Below are 16,659 nucleotides of genomic sequence, written 5' to 3'. Positions count from 1 at the left end.
TTAAATCAGTGGTTCTTAAACTCTGTCCTATGGACCCCACACAGTTTATTTTATAGGTTACCTGTGGATTGTTGAAGTGTTGGTTATACACCTGTTCCCAGCTAGGTGACATAAAAACCATGAATTGTGTGGGGTCCTGAGGACGGAGTTTGAGAACAACTGCTGTAAATATAGTACTTAAAACTATAGGTCAGTATGTAAGAAGGTTAGGATATGAGATATTCCACATGTTTGGATTTAAGAAAATATCACCTACTATTTCTCAATGGACTCATTTAGAAAGTATGTCCAGATGTATTATATAGTACACACCTGTCTGCAATAGTTACACATGTCCGTATGCAGATCTAGTGCTAGCAGTTACTTGTTTTTATTTTTAACTTGCTCATATAAATGAGCGTGTGGATCATTAGATCGACACTGTCTAGGTCGACCACTCTAGGTCGACAGGCACTAGGTCGAGAGGGTTGGAAGGTCGACAGGGTTTCTAGGTCGACAGGTCAAAAGGTCGACATGAGTGTTGTTGTTGTTGTTGTGGTGTGTTTTTTTTCCTTCATGTCGTTTTCTCCGTACAGTGACGGGGAAGCCGAATTAGTGCACCGTGTCCCCTCGCAGATTACCGTTCCAATCGTAGTCCACGTAGATCGTTAAGTATGAAAGTTCAAAAAAAGAAAAAAAAATGTGAAAAACTCATGTCGACCTAGCACATGTCAACCTAGAAACCCTGTCGTCCTATAGTGGTCGACCTAAACATTGTCGACCTAGACACCGTCGATCTTCAGACCGGATCCCATAATTGAATGATAAATGATCAGATGCTAGTTATAACTGGAGAATGGTCTAGGACTAAAAACAGATTAGAATGAAAATGTTTGTGTTTCCCCAGTGTTGCCGCTTCCAGAGGAGTTCGAGCTTCAGGGATTCCTAGCTCTCCGACCAGCTTTCAGGCAAGCGCTAGCTTTTCTCAGTGGTATTCCCAGCCCACTGCTGTGTTCTCTTCTTATGACCTCCAGCTCTTCAGATTCTTCAGCAGTTTGATTAGCCCCTCTGCTGCCTGTAGGATTGAAACAGACCAAGCCAAATTGCTGCATTTGCATGCTATTTCTCTTACGTCCTAGAGGATGCTGGGGACTCCGTAAGGACCATGGGGATAGACGGGCTCCGCAGGAGACATGGGCACTTTAAGAAAGACTTTAGATCTGGTGTGCACTGGCTCCTCCCTCTATGCCCCTCCTCCAGACCTCAGTTTGATACTGTGCCCAGAGGAGATGGGTGCAATTCAGGGAGCTCTCCTGAGCTTCCTGACAGAAAGTATATTTGTTAGGTTTTTTATATTCAGGGAGCCTGCTGGCAACACACTCCCTGCATCGAGGGACTGAGGGGAGAGAAGCAGACCTACTTCTGTGAGTTTCAAGGCTCTGCTTCTTAGGCTACTGGACACCATTAGCTCCAGAGGGAGTCAGAACACAGGTCTCACCCTGGAGTTCCGGTCGGAGCTGCGCCGCCGTCCTCCTCACAGAGCCGGAAGATAGAAGCCGGGTGAGTGTGAGAAGAAAAAGAAGACTTCAGAGGCGGCAGAAGACTTCATGATCTTCACTGAGGTAACGCACAGCTGTGCAGCTGTGTGCCATTGCTCCCAAACAACTCACACACGGCAGTCACTGTAAAGGTGCAGGGCGCAGGGGGGGGCGCCCTGGGCAGCAATATAAACTAATTTCTGGCAAGAGATATATACATACAGCTAGGCACTGTATATATAAAGAGCCCCCGCCAGTTTTTATTATTTCTTTTTCATCCACTAGGGGTCACTGGAGTACTCTTGGGGATATGGACGGCTTCCGCAGGAAACAGCACTGAATATTTAAATTTAGAACACTCCACCCCTCCATATCCCCGAGTACCTCAGTGTTTTTTCTGTGCTCGACGTAGTAACAGCTCTGTGGCTGAGTCCACAATTACTTTGAATTTTATTTTATTTTTTGGAATATTTTTTTCTATTTTTATTACATCCCTTTCCCCCTTCCAAAAGGCAGGGTCAGGGATAGTGCAAGCTGCTGATAGCAGCAGGGGCGTGTCGGTCCTCACTAAATGAGCACCCTCACAGCCACACACACAGATCTTCTGTACACAGGCTGGCCGGCGCTTACTGAGAAGCCCCGTCGGAGCCTCATCACAACGAAGTGAAGGTATGTGTGCGGGGCGGACAGCTCCCGCTGCCGCCCCGAGGTGTGGGGACATTGATTGCAGGCGCCGTCGCTGCTCCAGCCGCCGTGTCTCATGGACCGCCTGCTGCTCCGGCCGCCGCTTGCTCATAGCCCGCCCGCTGCTCCGGCCGCCGCTTCACATAGCCCGCCCGCTGCTCCGGCCGCCGCTTCTCAGAAGCCCGGTCGCTGCTCACGCCGCCGCTTGTTCAGCTGCTCTGCTACTCATGGCGCTTCACAGCGCGCTCCCCGTCCCGCTTCCAGGTCCCGCTGGCTTCCCCACGAACCGGCTGCCCGGCCCTCACTGCATCCGCAGCGGAGTGGGGGTGGGGGGGGGGGGGGAGAGAAGGTACAGCAGCAACATGGCAGTATGGTGTGTACATTTATATATATATATATATATATATATATATATATATATATATATATATATATATATATATATATATATATATATATATATATATATATATATATATATATATATATATATATATATAAAAGACTGGCAGGGATGGTTACACAGGCTATTTATAATATCAGTGGGAATAGAACCTGCACTGTGATTGTATGTATAAGCATGGCCGCCATTTTTAACCATGCTTCCTGTATCTTCCTGCTGTGATTCCAGAACGTTCCAGTACTACATCTCTACTCCACCGGAGGCGCAGGGGTGTTAGTGGGAATTTGGGATCACATTTCATAGTACTGGCCACGTGTACTGCACTGGCAGAGGTCAAACGAGGTATAGAGGCGTTGCCTTACGATGGCAAGAAGTTGTTTGGTCCTGAATTGGACGCATGGATTGCTGAGGCTACGGGAGGTAAGTCTGTTTTCTTACCATTGCCTCCACCGGTATCAAGAAGGAGGTACGCTGGACCTTCGTTCAAATCCTTTAGACCTCAGTCCTTTCGAGGACGTGGCAGAGGAACAGCCACGCCTGCTAGACGTGGACGTGGTTTCCAACAAACCAACACAAGTCGCCAGGACGCTAAGGTTACCGACAAACCAGTGGCATGACGGGCTACCAGCCCATCTCGGTTCTCCGATTGTGGGAGCACGCCTTCAGACGTTCCATTTGGCGTGGTTCCACACATCCGCGGATGGGTGGATCCGCAATTTAGTGTTAAAAGGTTACAAAATAGAGTTCGACTGTCTTCCGCCTCTGCGGTTTTTCAAAACAGGATTGCCTCTGTCGGACGACAAGAGGGCGGTTCTGCAAATTGCCATTCAGTCCCTACTGGATTCTGCAGTTTTGATTCCGGTCCCTGTACAACAGGGTCAGGGTTATTATTCCAGTCTGTTTGTGGTACCGAAGCCGGATGGCTCAGTCAGACCAATATTGAACTTAAAGGGTCTAAATCAGTACGTAACTTACTACAGATTCAAGATGGAGACTCTGCGTTCCGTGATTGCGGGTTTAGAGCCAAAGGAATTTATGATTGCGCTAGATCTCAAGGATGCGTACTTACACATTCCAATTTGGCAGCCTCATCAGAAATTATTGCGGTTTGCAATACGCCAGAGCCATTACCAGTTTCAGGCTCTACCGTTTGGCCTGTCGTCAGCACCTCGGGTATTCACCAAAGTGATGTCTGTGATGATAGCTCATCTCAGATCCCTGTGAGTGACAATAGTTCCGTATTTAGACGATCTGCTCATCAAAGCTCCGTCTCAACAGATGCTTCTCCAACATGCGCTGCTAACGTACGATGTACTGGTTCACCACGGTTGGATTGTCAACTTCAAGAAATCACATCTAATTCCGTCTCAACGCCTTCAATTCCTAGGTATGATTCTCGATACAGTCAATCAAAGAATTTACCTACCACAACAGAAAGTACAAATTCTACGCCATCTAGTACAATTAGTGCTCAAGCCACGCACAGTGTCTGTACACTTGTGCATTCGCCTCTTAGGCACAATGGTGGCAGCTTTCGAAGCGCTTCAGTTCGGAAGATTTCACTCGCGTCCATTTCAACTGAATGTGCTCGCCCAGTGGTCAGGCTCGCATCTGCAGATTCACCACAGGGTGAGGTTGTCGCCAAGGGCAAGAGTGTCTCTGCTCTGGTGGCTCAAGGAACACAATTTAAACGCAGGGAGACTGTTCGGAGGCTGGAATTGGATAATTCTAACGACGGACGCCAGTCTCAGAGGTTGGGGAGTGGTAATTCAAAATTGTCAGCTCCAGGGTCTCTGGGCGGATCACGAAAGATTGCTGTCTATAAATGTCCTGGAACTCCGCGCAATTTACAATGCGCTACGACAAGCAGTGCACATGCTTCGCTCTCAGACTGTCCAAATGCAGTCAGACAATGCGACGGCGGTCGCATACATCAACAAACAAGGAGGAACGAGAAGCCGCATGGCAATGCGGGAAGTAGCTCGAATCCTCAATTGGGCGGAATACCACCAGGTGATATTGTCGGCCGTGTTCATTCCGGGAGTGGACAACTGGGAAGCGGATTATCTCAGTCATTGGGATTTTCATCCAGGAGAATGGGCATTAAATCCAGAAGTGTTTCACATGTTGGTTCAGCGATGGGGTTATCCTCAGGTGGACCTGATGGCGTCTCGCCACAATCACCAAACGCTCCAGTATGTGTCCAGAACAAGAGATCCAAAGGCAGTGGCGGTGGATGCTCTCACCGTTGCGTGGCCGTACAGCCTTGTGTATCTGTTTCCATTGCTCCCTCTGGTGCTAAAACGGATCAAAAGAGAGTCTGTCACAGTCATACTAGTGGCGCCTCATTGGCCTCGGAGAGCTTGGTTCTCGGATCTCCGAGGACTACTCGCAGACTATCCTTGGCCGCTCCCACTACGTCCAGACCTGTTACAACAGGGTCCGTTCCTTTACCCCGATTTAGCGCGGCTGCGTTTGACGGGGTAGCTGTTGAGACCGCCCTCTTAAGAAGAGAGGGCATCCCAGAATCAGTTATACCAACCATGTTACGAGCTAGGAAGCCGGCAGCTTATTATTACAGAATATGGCGTACCTATATAGGTTGGTGTGAAGCTCGGAAGTTTCCGACATCATCTTTCAAGTTATCCCGCCTTTTGTTATTTCTACAGACTGGTTTTAGATGGAGGACTGCGTTTATCTACACTAAAGGTGCAGGTATCTGCTTTGTCAATTTATTTTCAAAGACGATTGGCTCTATTGCTGTCTATACACACTTTTTTCCAAGGTGTCCTCAGAGTTCAGCCTCCATTCATTCCACCTACAGCGCCATGGGACTTGAATCTGGTTTTAGATTTCTTACAGTCTTCATATTTTGAACCCTTACAGCAAGTGGATATAAAGTTTCTCACTTGGAAAACAATTTTTCTGCTAGCCTTAGCTTCGGCATGGCGTGTTTCAGATTTGGGTGCCTTGTCATGCAAGCCACCGTATTTGGTGTTTCATGATGACAGAGCGGAACTTCAGACGAATCCCGCTTTCTTACCAAAGGTAGTGTCATCTTTTCACATCAATCAACCAATAGTAGTTCCTGTGTTGACAGCACATTCTGGAACTCTGGATGTGGTACGCGCATTACGCGTTTATGTATCCCGAACGTCTTCAGTTCGTAAGACGGATACGTTGTTTGTTCTCTATGATGCTGCCAAGATGGGTTGGCCAGCGTCTAAACAAACCTTATCCAGATGGATAAAACTGACCATACGTCAGGCTTACCTTCATGCTAGGTTACAGCCGCCTACATCAGTAACCGCTCATTCCACAGGTTCTGTGGGAACTTCATGGGCAGCTGGTCGGGGAGCTTCTACGACGCAGCTTTGCCGTGCGGCTACATGGTCTTCAGTGCACACGTTTGTGCGCTTTTACAAGTTTGATACGTTTGCGGCATCAGCATCTAGCTTTGGCCGCCTAGTGTTACAGGTGCCAAACAGCTCTCCCGCCCACGGGGGAAGCTTTGGTACGTCCCACAAGTACTCCAGTGACCCCTAGTGGATGAAAAAGAAAATAGGATTTTGGTACTTACCAGGTAAATCCCTTTTCTTTGAATCCATATGGGGCACTGGACGCCCACCCAGAGCAGTTTTACCTGGTTTGTGGTAAGTTCAGGGGATCTTATGGTAACACACTCTCACCGACTGGTTCAAATTTATCAAGTGCTGGTTATGGTGTCAACTGTTTAGTTGTCAGTAACGTTATGTGTCAACTTCGTTGTTGTCCGTTATGTTATATGTAATACTCCATTGTCAACCTCTCTATAGTTCCTGTTCGGCTCAGTAAAAAACACTGAGGTACTCGGGGATATGGAGGGGTGGAGTGTTCTAAATTTAAATATTCAGTGCTGTTTCCTGCGGAAGCAGTCCATATCCCCAAGAGTACTCCAGTGCCCCCTATGGATTCAAAGAAAAGGATTTACCTGGTAAGTACCAAAATCCTATTATTTAAGCGGGACAGGAGCCCGCCGCCGAGGGGGCGGGGCTTCTCCCTCAGCACTCACCAGCGCCATTTTCTCCACAGCACAGCTGAGAGGAAGCTCCCCGGTCTCTCCCCTGCTCAACAACGGTGAAAGGGGGTTTCAGAGAAGAGTGGGGGGGGGGGGGGGGGGCACATAATTGGCAGCAAATAATAGTATTACAGCGCTACTGGGTAAACACATTGTGTGTTTTTCCTGGGGTATTAGCGCTGGGTGTGTGCTGGCATACTCTCTATCTGTCTCTCCAAAGGGCCTTGTGGGGGAACTGTCTTCAGATGAGAGGATTCCCTGGGTGTGTGGTGTGTCGGTATGTGTGTGTCGACATGTCTGAGGTAAAAGGCTCTTCTAAGGAGGAGATGGAGCAAATGTGTGTGTAGTGTCTCCGTCGACAACGCCGACACCTGACTGGATATGTGGAATTAAGTGCTGAGGTAAATTTATTGCACAAAAGATTAGAGAACAGACAGGGAATCTACCCATTTCTGTCCCTATGTCGCAGGGACCTTCAGAGTCTCAAAACGCCCACTATCCAAAATAATAGACACTGATACCGACACGGAGTCTGACTCCAGTGTCGACTACGATGATGCAAAGTTACAGCCAAAACTGTCAGAAAAGTATTCAATATATGATTATTGTAATAAAAGATGTTTTGCATATCACTGATGACCCATCTGTCCCTGACACAAGGGTACACATGTTTAAGGGGAAGAAACAACATAACATTGCCCCCCTCTCATGAACCAAATGAATTGTGTGAAAAAGAGCGGTAATCTCCAGACAAGAAACTGCAGTTTCCCAAAAGAATTCTCATGGCGTATCCTTTTCCTGCTAGGGCCAGGATACGATGGCACTCCTCCCCTAGGGTGGACAAGGCGTTGACTCGTTAACCCAAAAGGTAGCGCTGACATACCAAGATACAGCTACCCTCAGGGATCCTGCAGATAGCATGCAGAAAAGTACTTTGAAGTCCATTTACACACATTTTGGTACACTACTCAGACCGGCGATTGTGTCGGCAGGGGTTTATAGCGCTGTAGCAGCGTGGACATATACCTTATCAGCGGAGATTGAAACCCTAGATAAGGATACCATGTTATTGACCCTAGGATATATAAAATATGCTGTCTTTTATATATGACATGCTCAAAGAGACATTGGTCTACTGGGTTCTAGAGTCAACGCTATGTCGATTTCTGCTAGACGTGTCCTGTGGAACATGCAATGGACAGGTGATGCCGACTAAAAGAGGCATATGGAGGTTTTACCTTACAAGGGTGAGGAATTGTGTGGAGAAGGGCTCTCGGACCTGGTCTCCACAGCTATAGCTGGTAAATCTGATCTTTTGCCGTATATTCCCTCACAGCCTAAGAAAGCACGACATTATCAAATGCAGTCCTTTCGGTCGCAGAAAGTACGAGGAGCGTCCTTTCTTACCAGAGGTAAGGGCACAGCTAGTTCCCAGGAACAGAAGTCCTCCCCGGCCTCTACTAAATCCACCGCATGACGCTGGGGCTCCGCTAAGGGAGTACGCCCCAGTGGGAGCACGTCTTCGACTTTTCAGCCACATCTGAGTTCACTCACAGGTGGATCCCTGGGCAATAGAAATTGTTTCTCAGGGTTACAAGCTGGAATTCGAAGAGGTGCCTCCTCGCCGGTTTTCCTTATCGGCCCTACCGGCTTCTCCTCCAGAAAGGGAGATAATATTAAATACAATTCACACATTGTATCTCCAACAGGTGGTGCTCAAGGTTCCCCTCCTTCAACAAGGAAGGGGATATTACTCAACCTTGGCTGTAGTCCCGAAACCGGACGGTTCGGTCAGACCTATTTTAAAATTAAAATCTCTGAACCTAAACTTGAAAAGGTTCAAATTCAAGGTGGAATCGCTCAGAGCGATCATCGCCAGCCTGGAAGAGGGGGAATTTATGGTGTATCTAGACATAAAGGCTGCATACCTTCATGTTCCCATTTATCCACCCCATCAGGCGTACATGAGAATTACGGTACAGTATTGTCATTACCAATTTCAGGGTAATTTGCGGAAATGATGGTGCTCCTACGCAAGCAAGGAGTCACAATTATCCCATGCTTGGACAATCTCCTAATAAGGGCGAGATCAAAAGAGCAGTTGTTGAACAGCGTGTCACTTTCGCTGAAGGTGTCACAGCAACTCGGCTGGATTCTCAATATCCCGAAGTCACAGTTGGTTCCTATGACCCGTCTGCCCTTCTTGGGTATGATTCTGAATACGGACCAGAAATGGGTTTATCTTCCGATAGAGAAGGCCCTGGAACTAATGACTCTGGTAAAAAAAACCTATTAAAGCCAAAACAGGTGTCAGTGCATCACTGCACTCGGGTCCTGGGAAAGATGGTGGCATCTTACGGGGCCATTCCCTTCGGCAGGTTCCATGCAAGGACTTTCCAATGGGATCTACGGAACAAGTGGTCCGGATCACATCTACAGATGCATCAGTTAATCACCCTGTCCCCTAGGGCCAGGGTGTTTCTTCTTCAGGGTCGCAGGTTCGCCATCCAGGACTGGATTCTGGTAGCCACGGACGCGAGCCTCCGAGGTGGGGGAGCAGTCACACAGGGAAGAAACTTCAAAGGTCTTTGGGTCAAGTCAAAAAACTTGTATTCAAATCAACATCCTGGAGCTGAGGGCCATATACAACGCCCTTCAACAACGCCCTTCGGCAAGCGGAAACATTGCTTCGCAACCTACCGGTTCTGATCCAGTCAGACAACATCACCGCAGTGGCTCATGTAAACCGCCAAGGCGGCACAAAGAGCAAAGTGGAAATGGCAGAAGCCACCAGGATTCTCCGCTGGGCGGAAAATCATGTAAGCGCATTTTCAGCAGTTCATTCCGGGAATGGACAACTGACCTGCATCCAAGAGAGGACTTCTTTAGGAAGCCTTCGCACAGATTTCAAGTCAGTGGGAACTGCCACAGATAGACATGATGGCGTCCCGCCTCAACAAGAAGCTACAGAGGTATTGCACCAGGTCAAGAGACCCTCAGGCAGTAGCTGTAGATGCCCTAGTGACACCGTGGGTGTTCCAGTCGGTCTATGTATTTCCCCCTCTTCCTCTCATACCCAAGGTGTTGAGAATGGTAGGAGGGAGAGGAATGAGAACAATCCTCATTGTTCCAGATTGGCCACGAAGGACCTGGTATCTGGATCTGCAGGAAATGCTCACAGAAGATTAGTGGCTTCTTCCTCTAAGACAGGACCGGTTGCAACAGGGGCCATGTCTATTCCAAGACTTACCGCGGCTGCGTTGGACGGCATGACGGTTGAACGCCGGATCCTAGCGGATAAGGGTATTCCGGATGAGGTCATTCCTACGCTAATAAAGGCTAGGAAGGGCATGACATCTAAACATTATCACCGTATATGGCGAAAATATGTTTCTTGGTGTGAGGCCAAGAATGCTCCTGCGGAAGAATTCCATCTGGGCCGTTTCCTTCACTTCCTGCAAACTGATGTGAATTTCGGCCTAAAATTAGGATCTATTAAGGTTCAGATTTCGGCCTTATCCATTTTCTTTCAAAAGGAATTGGCCTCTCTCCCTGAAGTACAAACTTTTGTGAAGGGAGTACTGCATATTCAGCCTCCTTTTGTACCTCCGGTGACGCCTTGGGACCTTAACGTGGTGTTAAGTTTCATTAAGTCACACTGGTTTGAACCACTTAAAACGGTGGAGTTGAAAAATCTCACTTGGAAGGTGGTCATGTTATTAGCCTTGGCTTCGGCTAGGCGAGTGTCGGAATTAGCGGCTTTATCACATAAAAGCCCATATCTGGTTTTCCATATGGATAGAGCGGAATTGCGGACCCGTCCTCAATTCCTGCCAAAAGTGGTTTCATCCTTTCATATGAACTATTGTGGGGCCTGTGGCTACGCGTGACTTGGAGGATCCCGAGTCCCTTGATGTGGTCAGGGCTTTGAAAATTTTCGTGGCCAGATCGGCTACAGTCAGAAAAACAGAAGCACTGTTTGTCATGTATGCAACCAACAAGATTGGTGCCCCTGCTTCAAAGTAGACTATTGCTCGCTGGATCTGTAACACGATTCAGCAGGCGCATTCTACGGCGGGATTGCCATTGCCTAAATCGGTCAAGGCCCATTCCACTAGGAAGGTGGGCTCTTCTTGGGCGGCTGCCAGAGGGGTCTCGGCGCTACAGCTGTGCCGAGCTACTACTTGGTCGGGTTCAAACTCCTTTGCAAAGTTCTATAAGTTTGATACCCTGGCTGAGGAGGACCTCCTGTTTGCTCAGTCGGTGCTGCAGAGTCATCCGCACTCTCCCGCCCGTTTGGGAGCTTTGGTATAATCCCCATGGTCCTTACGGAGTCCCCAGCATCCTCTAGGACGTTAGAGAAAATAAGATTTTAAACCTGCCGGTAAATCTTTTTCTCGTAGTCCGTAGAGGATGCTGGGCGCCCGTCCCAAGTGCGGACTACTTCTGCAAGACTTGTATATAGTTATTGCTTAAATAAGGGTTATGTTCTAGTCTCATCGGTCTTGGACTGATGCTATGTCGTTTTCATACTGTTAACTGGATAGTTTATCACAAGTTATACAGTGTGATTGGTGTGGCTGGTATGAATCTTGCCCTTGGATTAACAAAAATCCTTTCCTCGTACTGTCTGTCTCCTCTGGGCACAGTTTCTCTAACTGAGGTCTGGAGGAGGGGCATAGAGGGAGGAGCCAGTGCACACCAGATCTAAAGTCTTTCTTAAAGTGCCCATGTCTCCTGCGGAGCCCGTCTATCCCCATGGTCCTTACGGAGTCCCCAGCATCCTCTACGGACTACGAGAAAAAGATTTACCGGTAGGTTTAAAATCTTATTTTTACACCCTCCATCGTTATCAAAGTGCACAAATCCCTTTAGGGTTGGTGCCTGTTGGTTTTGTTTTAGGTTATCCATGGAAAATACCAATTTCTGCAGCGGGGTACACTGTGTTCCACATGGAATACATTGGGGTGTAGAGCGGGATCTTGGATCCAGAGGCACCATCAGGCAAAGCTTTGACTGTCCCAGGATGCATTGGGGCCTCCTCTATAACCCTGCCTCCAGGCACTGAGAGCTCCTGGTTCGCGTGGCTGCTAAGAAGGGAGGAGGTAAGAGGGTCCCCCAGGCAGGACCCGCCACTAAATCACGATCCTGTCGCAGTCTAGGGAGGACTGCGATGCTGGCGTGGACGCCACTATATCCGCTAGGGCATAGGAGCACAGGTCGGGTGTACTAACGCCCCCATTGATAAGGCTCCATAGTACAAGCGGTGAGGCCCAGTATAGGGGAGTTGGTGCTGCCACACACTCTCCCTTAGTTCCTGATAGATGCTGGGCGCCATCTTCTGAGCATAGCCACTACTGGTCTCTGGGATTGCAAGGCTACATGTCTTATTACAGACAGCGTTAGTTAAGAAAGTGTGTACCTATTACAGAATATATTGTACGAGTATTCCGATATATACCCCCGGTCTAGGACCGCGCTGTGTTTTATTTTTATATCTATCTATCTATCTATCTATCTATCTATCTATCTATCTATCTATCTATCTATCTATCTATCTATATATATATATATATATATATATATATATATATATATATACACATATATATATATATATATATATATATATATATATATATTAGTCCAGTGCACTTTTATTGTGCTTATAATAATCTCTGCATTGCCTGTGTCTGTGTGTGCCTGTACCTGCTTTATGGTTTCACTCTCATGTGTATCCCATCTAAGGTAGCTATCACTATATTCTATACCCAAAGGAACTTGCGTCAGGGTCCTCTAATATAGTGTACACAGTACTTATCGCTATACTGTGTTATAGTCGCGTAGTGTTCAGTCTAGGCTGTTTTAGCAGGGCGCCGCACCCTGCCCGTTTTTTAGTAGGCAAAACCCGTCCTGCCACTTTTGCGGCGCCCTGCTAGAACAGCCGCCCGCTTCCTGCCCTCCCAGCGTGTAAAGATGCCGTGTGCGTGCATCCATTCACGCATTGGGAGAGAGCTGGGGGAAGCCCAGCACCGACGGAGGTGCTGGGCACGCCCCCAACAGTGACGTCGACGGCCACAGACGCCCTCTATAGCAGCGTCTGTAGGCCGCACCGCCCACTAAAATGACGGCGTGGCCACGCCTCCTAATTTGCATGGCTGCACCCCCGTTTTGGGCCCGGCGCCCTGCCCCTTCATCATCCAGAAGGAACACTAGTCGCGTACACCGGGATTTAGTACACAAGTTGTGTATTCTTACGCTGTTTGTGTACTTTGTCCGCAAGTTGTGTACTCTGCCTGATTGTTGCTTTATTACAGTGTCTAACAATAAGGGAAGTAAAACTCTGGAAGCTCCTGTAATTTGCAAGGCATGCTTCAGAGGTTTACCTGAGAGGAAAGTATTGCGTGATGGTCTGTGTTCTAATTGTCATGCACCTCCCAGCCAGTCTGCAGCTCCTGTAACTACAATGGAGCCACCCTGGGCTATGTTCACAACCCTCCTGGCGACTCTGGGGGACAGTTTAGCCCCCCCCTATTGTAAATCTGCCTTGGGTGGATAGTTTGTCTACATAGCTGCAACAGTTAAATCAGTCTTTGGTTAGACAGAAATCTACTCCAGGTCACTCCCATGTCCCTGGGTCATCTAAGCGGGCTGCTTCCTCCTCACAATCCACTAACCTCTCTGATGTTTCATCCGACGAGGAGGGGGAGCATACGATCCTGTCAGACTCTGAATCCTGTGTAACTGATGAGGGTTCTACCTTACAGGTTGACGTCCCTGGCCTGGTGGATGCTCTTAAGCAGATCCTTCAAATCACTGAGGATAAGGATTCCTCTACAGTGGCCAAGAAAACTGATAAGTTTAAACAGAAGGTGGTTAAAACTGTATTACCCCATTCTGATCATCTTGTGGACATCAGGAAGGAACCCCGGTCTACCCCAGGTAAGAAGTTTCTGCTCCCCAAATGGGCCTTGGCTCGCTATCCTCTCCCTGCAGAGTTCTGTAGTAAATGGGAAAACCCATCACCCGTTTCGTGTTGTCTTTGTCTACTCTGCCTATCACCACTGTCACCTCCCTGAAGGAACTGACAGATAAGCGTGTGGAGGGAAGCCTTGCAGGAGCCATCCATAGGCCCATCATAGCTGCCTCTAGGGCTGCAAAGGGTATTGAGGCGTGGGTTCAGGCGTTAGAGGATGAGCTGCCTGCTGATATTTCTGACACGGCTAGACAATACCTGTCTCACATGTACCACCGCCTACTACATTCAGGAGGCATCCTCTAGGGCGGGGGTACTGGCGGCCAAAGCGTTATCCACGTCTGTCCTGGCTCGCTGTATACTGTGGATAAGGTCGTGGAAAGTGGATTTGGACTCCAAGAAGACCTTGGAGGCACTCCCCTTCTCTGGGGACTTTTTATTTGGAGAGGACCTGAATAAAATGGTGTCTGAATTAGCAGCTGCTAAGACTGCTTTTCTTCCTCCTACTAATCCTTCGGCTCCGAAGGTGAAGACTACCACTTTTCATTCCTTTCGACCTCAAGGGAAAGCCAAGGGTCAGTCTTACCCCCAGACAATCTCGTGCTCCCAAGACCACCAAGCCCAAGACGAAGCAGTCCTGGGCAGCCCATCAGCCTGCTTCAAAACCAGACAAGCCTTCCGCATGAAGGGGCGGGCCTCCCCCTGGGGGACCGCAGGGTGGGAGGCCGACATCTACAGTTCGCCCAGGTCTGGTTAAAGACAACTTCAGACGCTTGGGTACTGGAAGTTGTGTCTCATGGGTACGCTGTCTGATTCAAGAGACGTCCCCCTCACCAGTTCTGCGCTACGGTGCTCCCTTTGGATCCGTTGAAGGCGCAGGCTCCGCAAACAGTGGTAGGTTCTCTCCTGAGTACATGAGTGATTGTGTCGGTACCTCAGTCCCAGCGTGGCAGAGACTGTTATTCGACCCCGTTTCTTTTGCAGAAACCCAATGGGTCTTTTCGGCCTATCCTCAACCTCAAGTCACTGAACAAGTTTGTGAGGGTCGCCAAGTTTCGTATGGAAACATTGCGCTCTATTGTGCTGGCGATGCAAGCCAGAGATTACATGGTATCCCTGGATATACAGGATGTTTATCTGCATATTCCTATTGCCATATCGCATCAGCAGTTCCTGCGGTTTGCTATTGGCGACAGTCACTACCAATTCGAGGCTCTGCCGTTCGGACTGGCCACGGCTCCTCGGAACTTTACCAAGGTTATGGCCATGATGACGGCGCACCTCCGTTGCCAGGGAGCCAGAATCCTGCCGTACTTGCACGACCTGTTTATTCTGGCGAATTATCACGATCTCTTCCTCAGTCATCTACAATTGACGGCGAGTTGCTTACAAGCCCACGGATGGCTGATCAACTGGAAGAAGTCCTCGCTGGTCCCAGCTCAGAGCATGGTGCACCTAGGGGGTGCTCCTGGACACACACAGTCAGAGACTGTTCCTGTCTCCAGACAAGGTCCTGAAAGAGCCACAGGACAAGGTCCTGAAAATCCAGGACAGGATAAGACACTTCATCCGTCACCCCAAAGTGTCGATTCACTCGGCGATGCAAGTACTTGGCCTGATGGTGTCCATGTTCGACATGGTGGAGTGCGCTCAATTTCATTCCTGCCCTCTGCAACGATTAATTTTTGCAAAGTGGGACGGCCTGCCTCATCAGATCAGATCTCAAAGGATCTTGTTGACTTCGGAGGTTCGTTTGTCGCTGACTTGGTGGCTCCAGGACCAGAAATTGAGCAGGGGCCGTCACTTCTGGGTCTTCCTGACAACCGATGCCAGTCTAAGGGGATGGGGAGCGGTGTTGGAGCAACACTCCTTTTAGGGTCAGTGGACCAAGGAAGAATCACTCCTCCCGATAAACATCCTAGAGCTGAGGGCAGTATTCAATGCATTATCACTCGCCGTGCCTCTGGTAAGGCACAGATCGGCTCAGGTACGGTCAGACAACACCACGACAGTGGCATACATAAACAATCAAGACGGCACTCGAAGCTGCATGGCTATGAAGGAAGTGTCAAAAATCCTTTGTTGGGCAGAATGCCATCTGCCGAGTATATTGGCAGTGTTCATTCCGGATATCCTGAACTGGGAAGCGGACTACCTCAGTCGACAGAGAGTGGAGTCTTCATCCAGAAGTCTTTGAACTCCTAGTGGACAGGTGGGGTCTTACGGACGTAGACCTAATGGCGTCTCAGCACAGTCACAAGGTTCCGGTCTTTGGATCAAGGACAAGGGATCCTCAAGCAGCGTTCGTGGACGCACTAGCAATTCCATGGAACTTTCGGCTGCCTTAGGTGTTCCCTCCAGTGCCACTCCTACCCAGAGTTCTATGGAAGTTCAAATTGGAAGGAGGAATGCTGCTTCTAGTCGCTCCAGCATATGGCCAGGAAGGCATTGGTTCTCAGACCTACAGTGTCTATCGACGAGGAAGCAGAAGGGGCTGCCTCAACGACCAGACCACCTCGTACAGGGCCATTGTCTCTACCCGGACCTGGCCAGACTGGCTTTGACGGCGTGGCTCTTGAAGCAGCACTCCTAAGAGCCAAAGGGTTTTCGGGGGTGGTTATTTAAACGATGTTGAAAGCCCGCAAACCGGCCTCTGCCCGGATTTATTACAGGGTTTGGAATTTTTACTTCACCTGCTGTGCTGAGAGGAATTACGATGTCCATATATTCAGAACTTCCAGAATACTGGCTTTTCGGCAAAGAAGCCTGGACTTAGCTCTTCGTCTGGCCTCCCTCAAGGTTCATATCTGGCTTGTCTGTTTGGTTTCAGAGATATATTGCCTCTATACCTGATGTTCAGACGTTCATTCAGGGCATTCTTCGGATTCAGCCTCCTATGTCTCTCCTATGGCTCCATGGGCTTTGTCTGTTGTGATGAATGCTCTGCAAGATTCATTTGAACCTCTTGAATCTGTGGACCTTAAATGGCTCACAACCAAAGTCCTGTTCTTGCTGGCTATTG

The 16,659-nt window shown here is 48.7% G+C and overlaps 1 protein-coding gene across 6 annotated transcripts in view; it reads left to right on the top strand.

The window, feature by feature from the left end:
* Positions 1-16,659, top strand: part of SMG7 (SMG7 nonsense mediated mRNA decay factor) — a 109,752-nt gene that overhangs the window by 37,569 nt on the left and 55,524 nt on the right. For all 6 annotated transcript variants that reach the window (XM_063939759.1, XM_063939758.1, XM_063939757.1 and 3 more), the window contains exon 11: positions 887-947. In XM_063939759.1, the coding sequence (XP_063795829.1) occupies positions 887-947 (61 nt within the window). The remainder of the gene's footprint in view (positions 1-886; positions 948-16,659) is intronic.

Source organism: Pseudophryne corroboree, chromosome 9 (genome assembly GCF_028390025.1).
Source record: "Pseudophryne corroboree isolate aPseCor3 chromosome 9, aPseCor3.hap2, whole genome shotgun sequence".
Classification (NCBI taxonomy): Eukaryota; Metazoa; Chordata; class Amphibia; order Anura; family Myobatrachidae; genus Pseudophryne; species Pseudophryne corroboree.
Note: the sequence above shows the minus strand (reverse complement) of the source record. Positions and strands in the feature narration are given on the sequence as shown.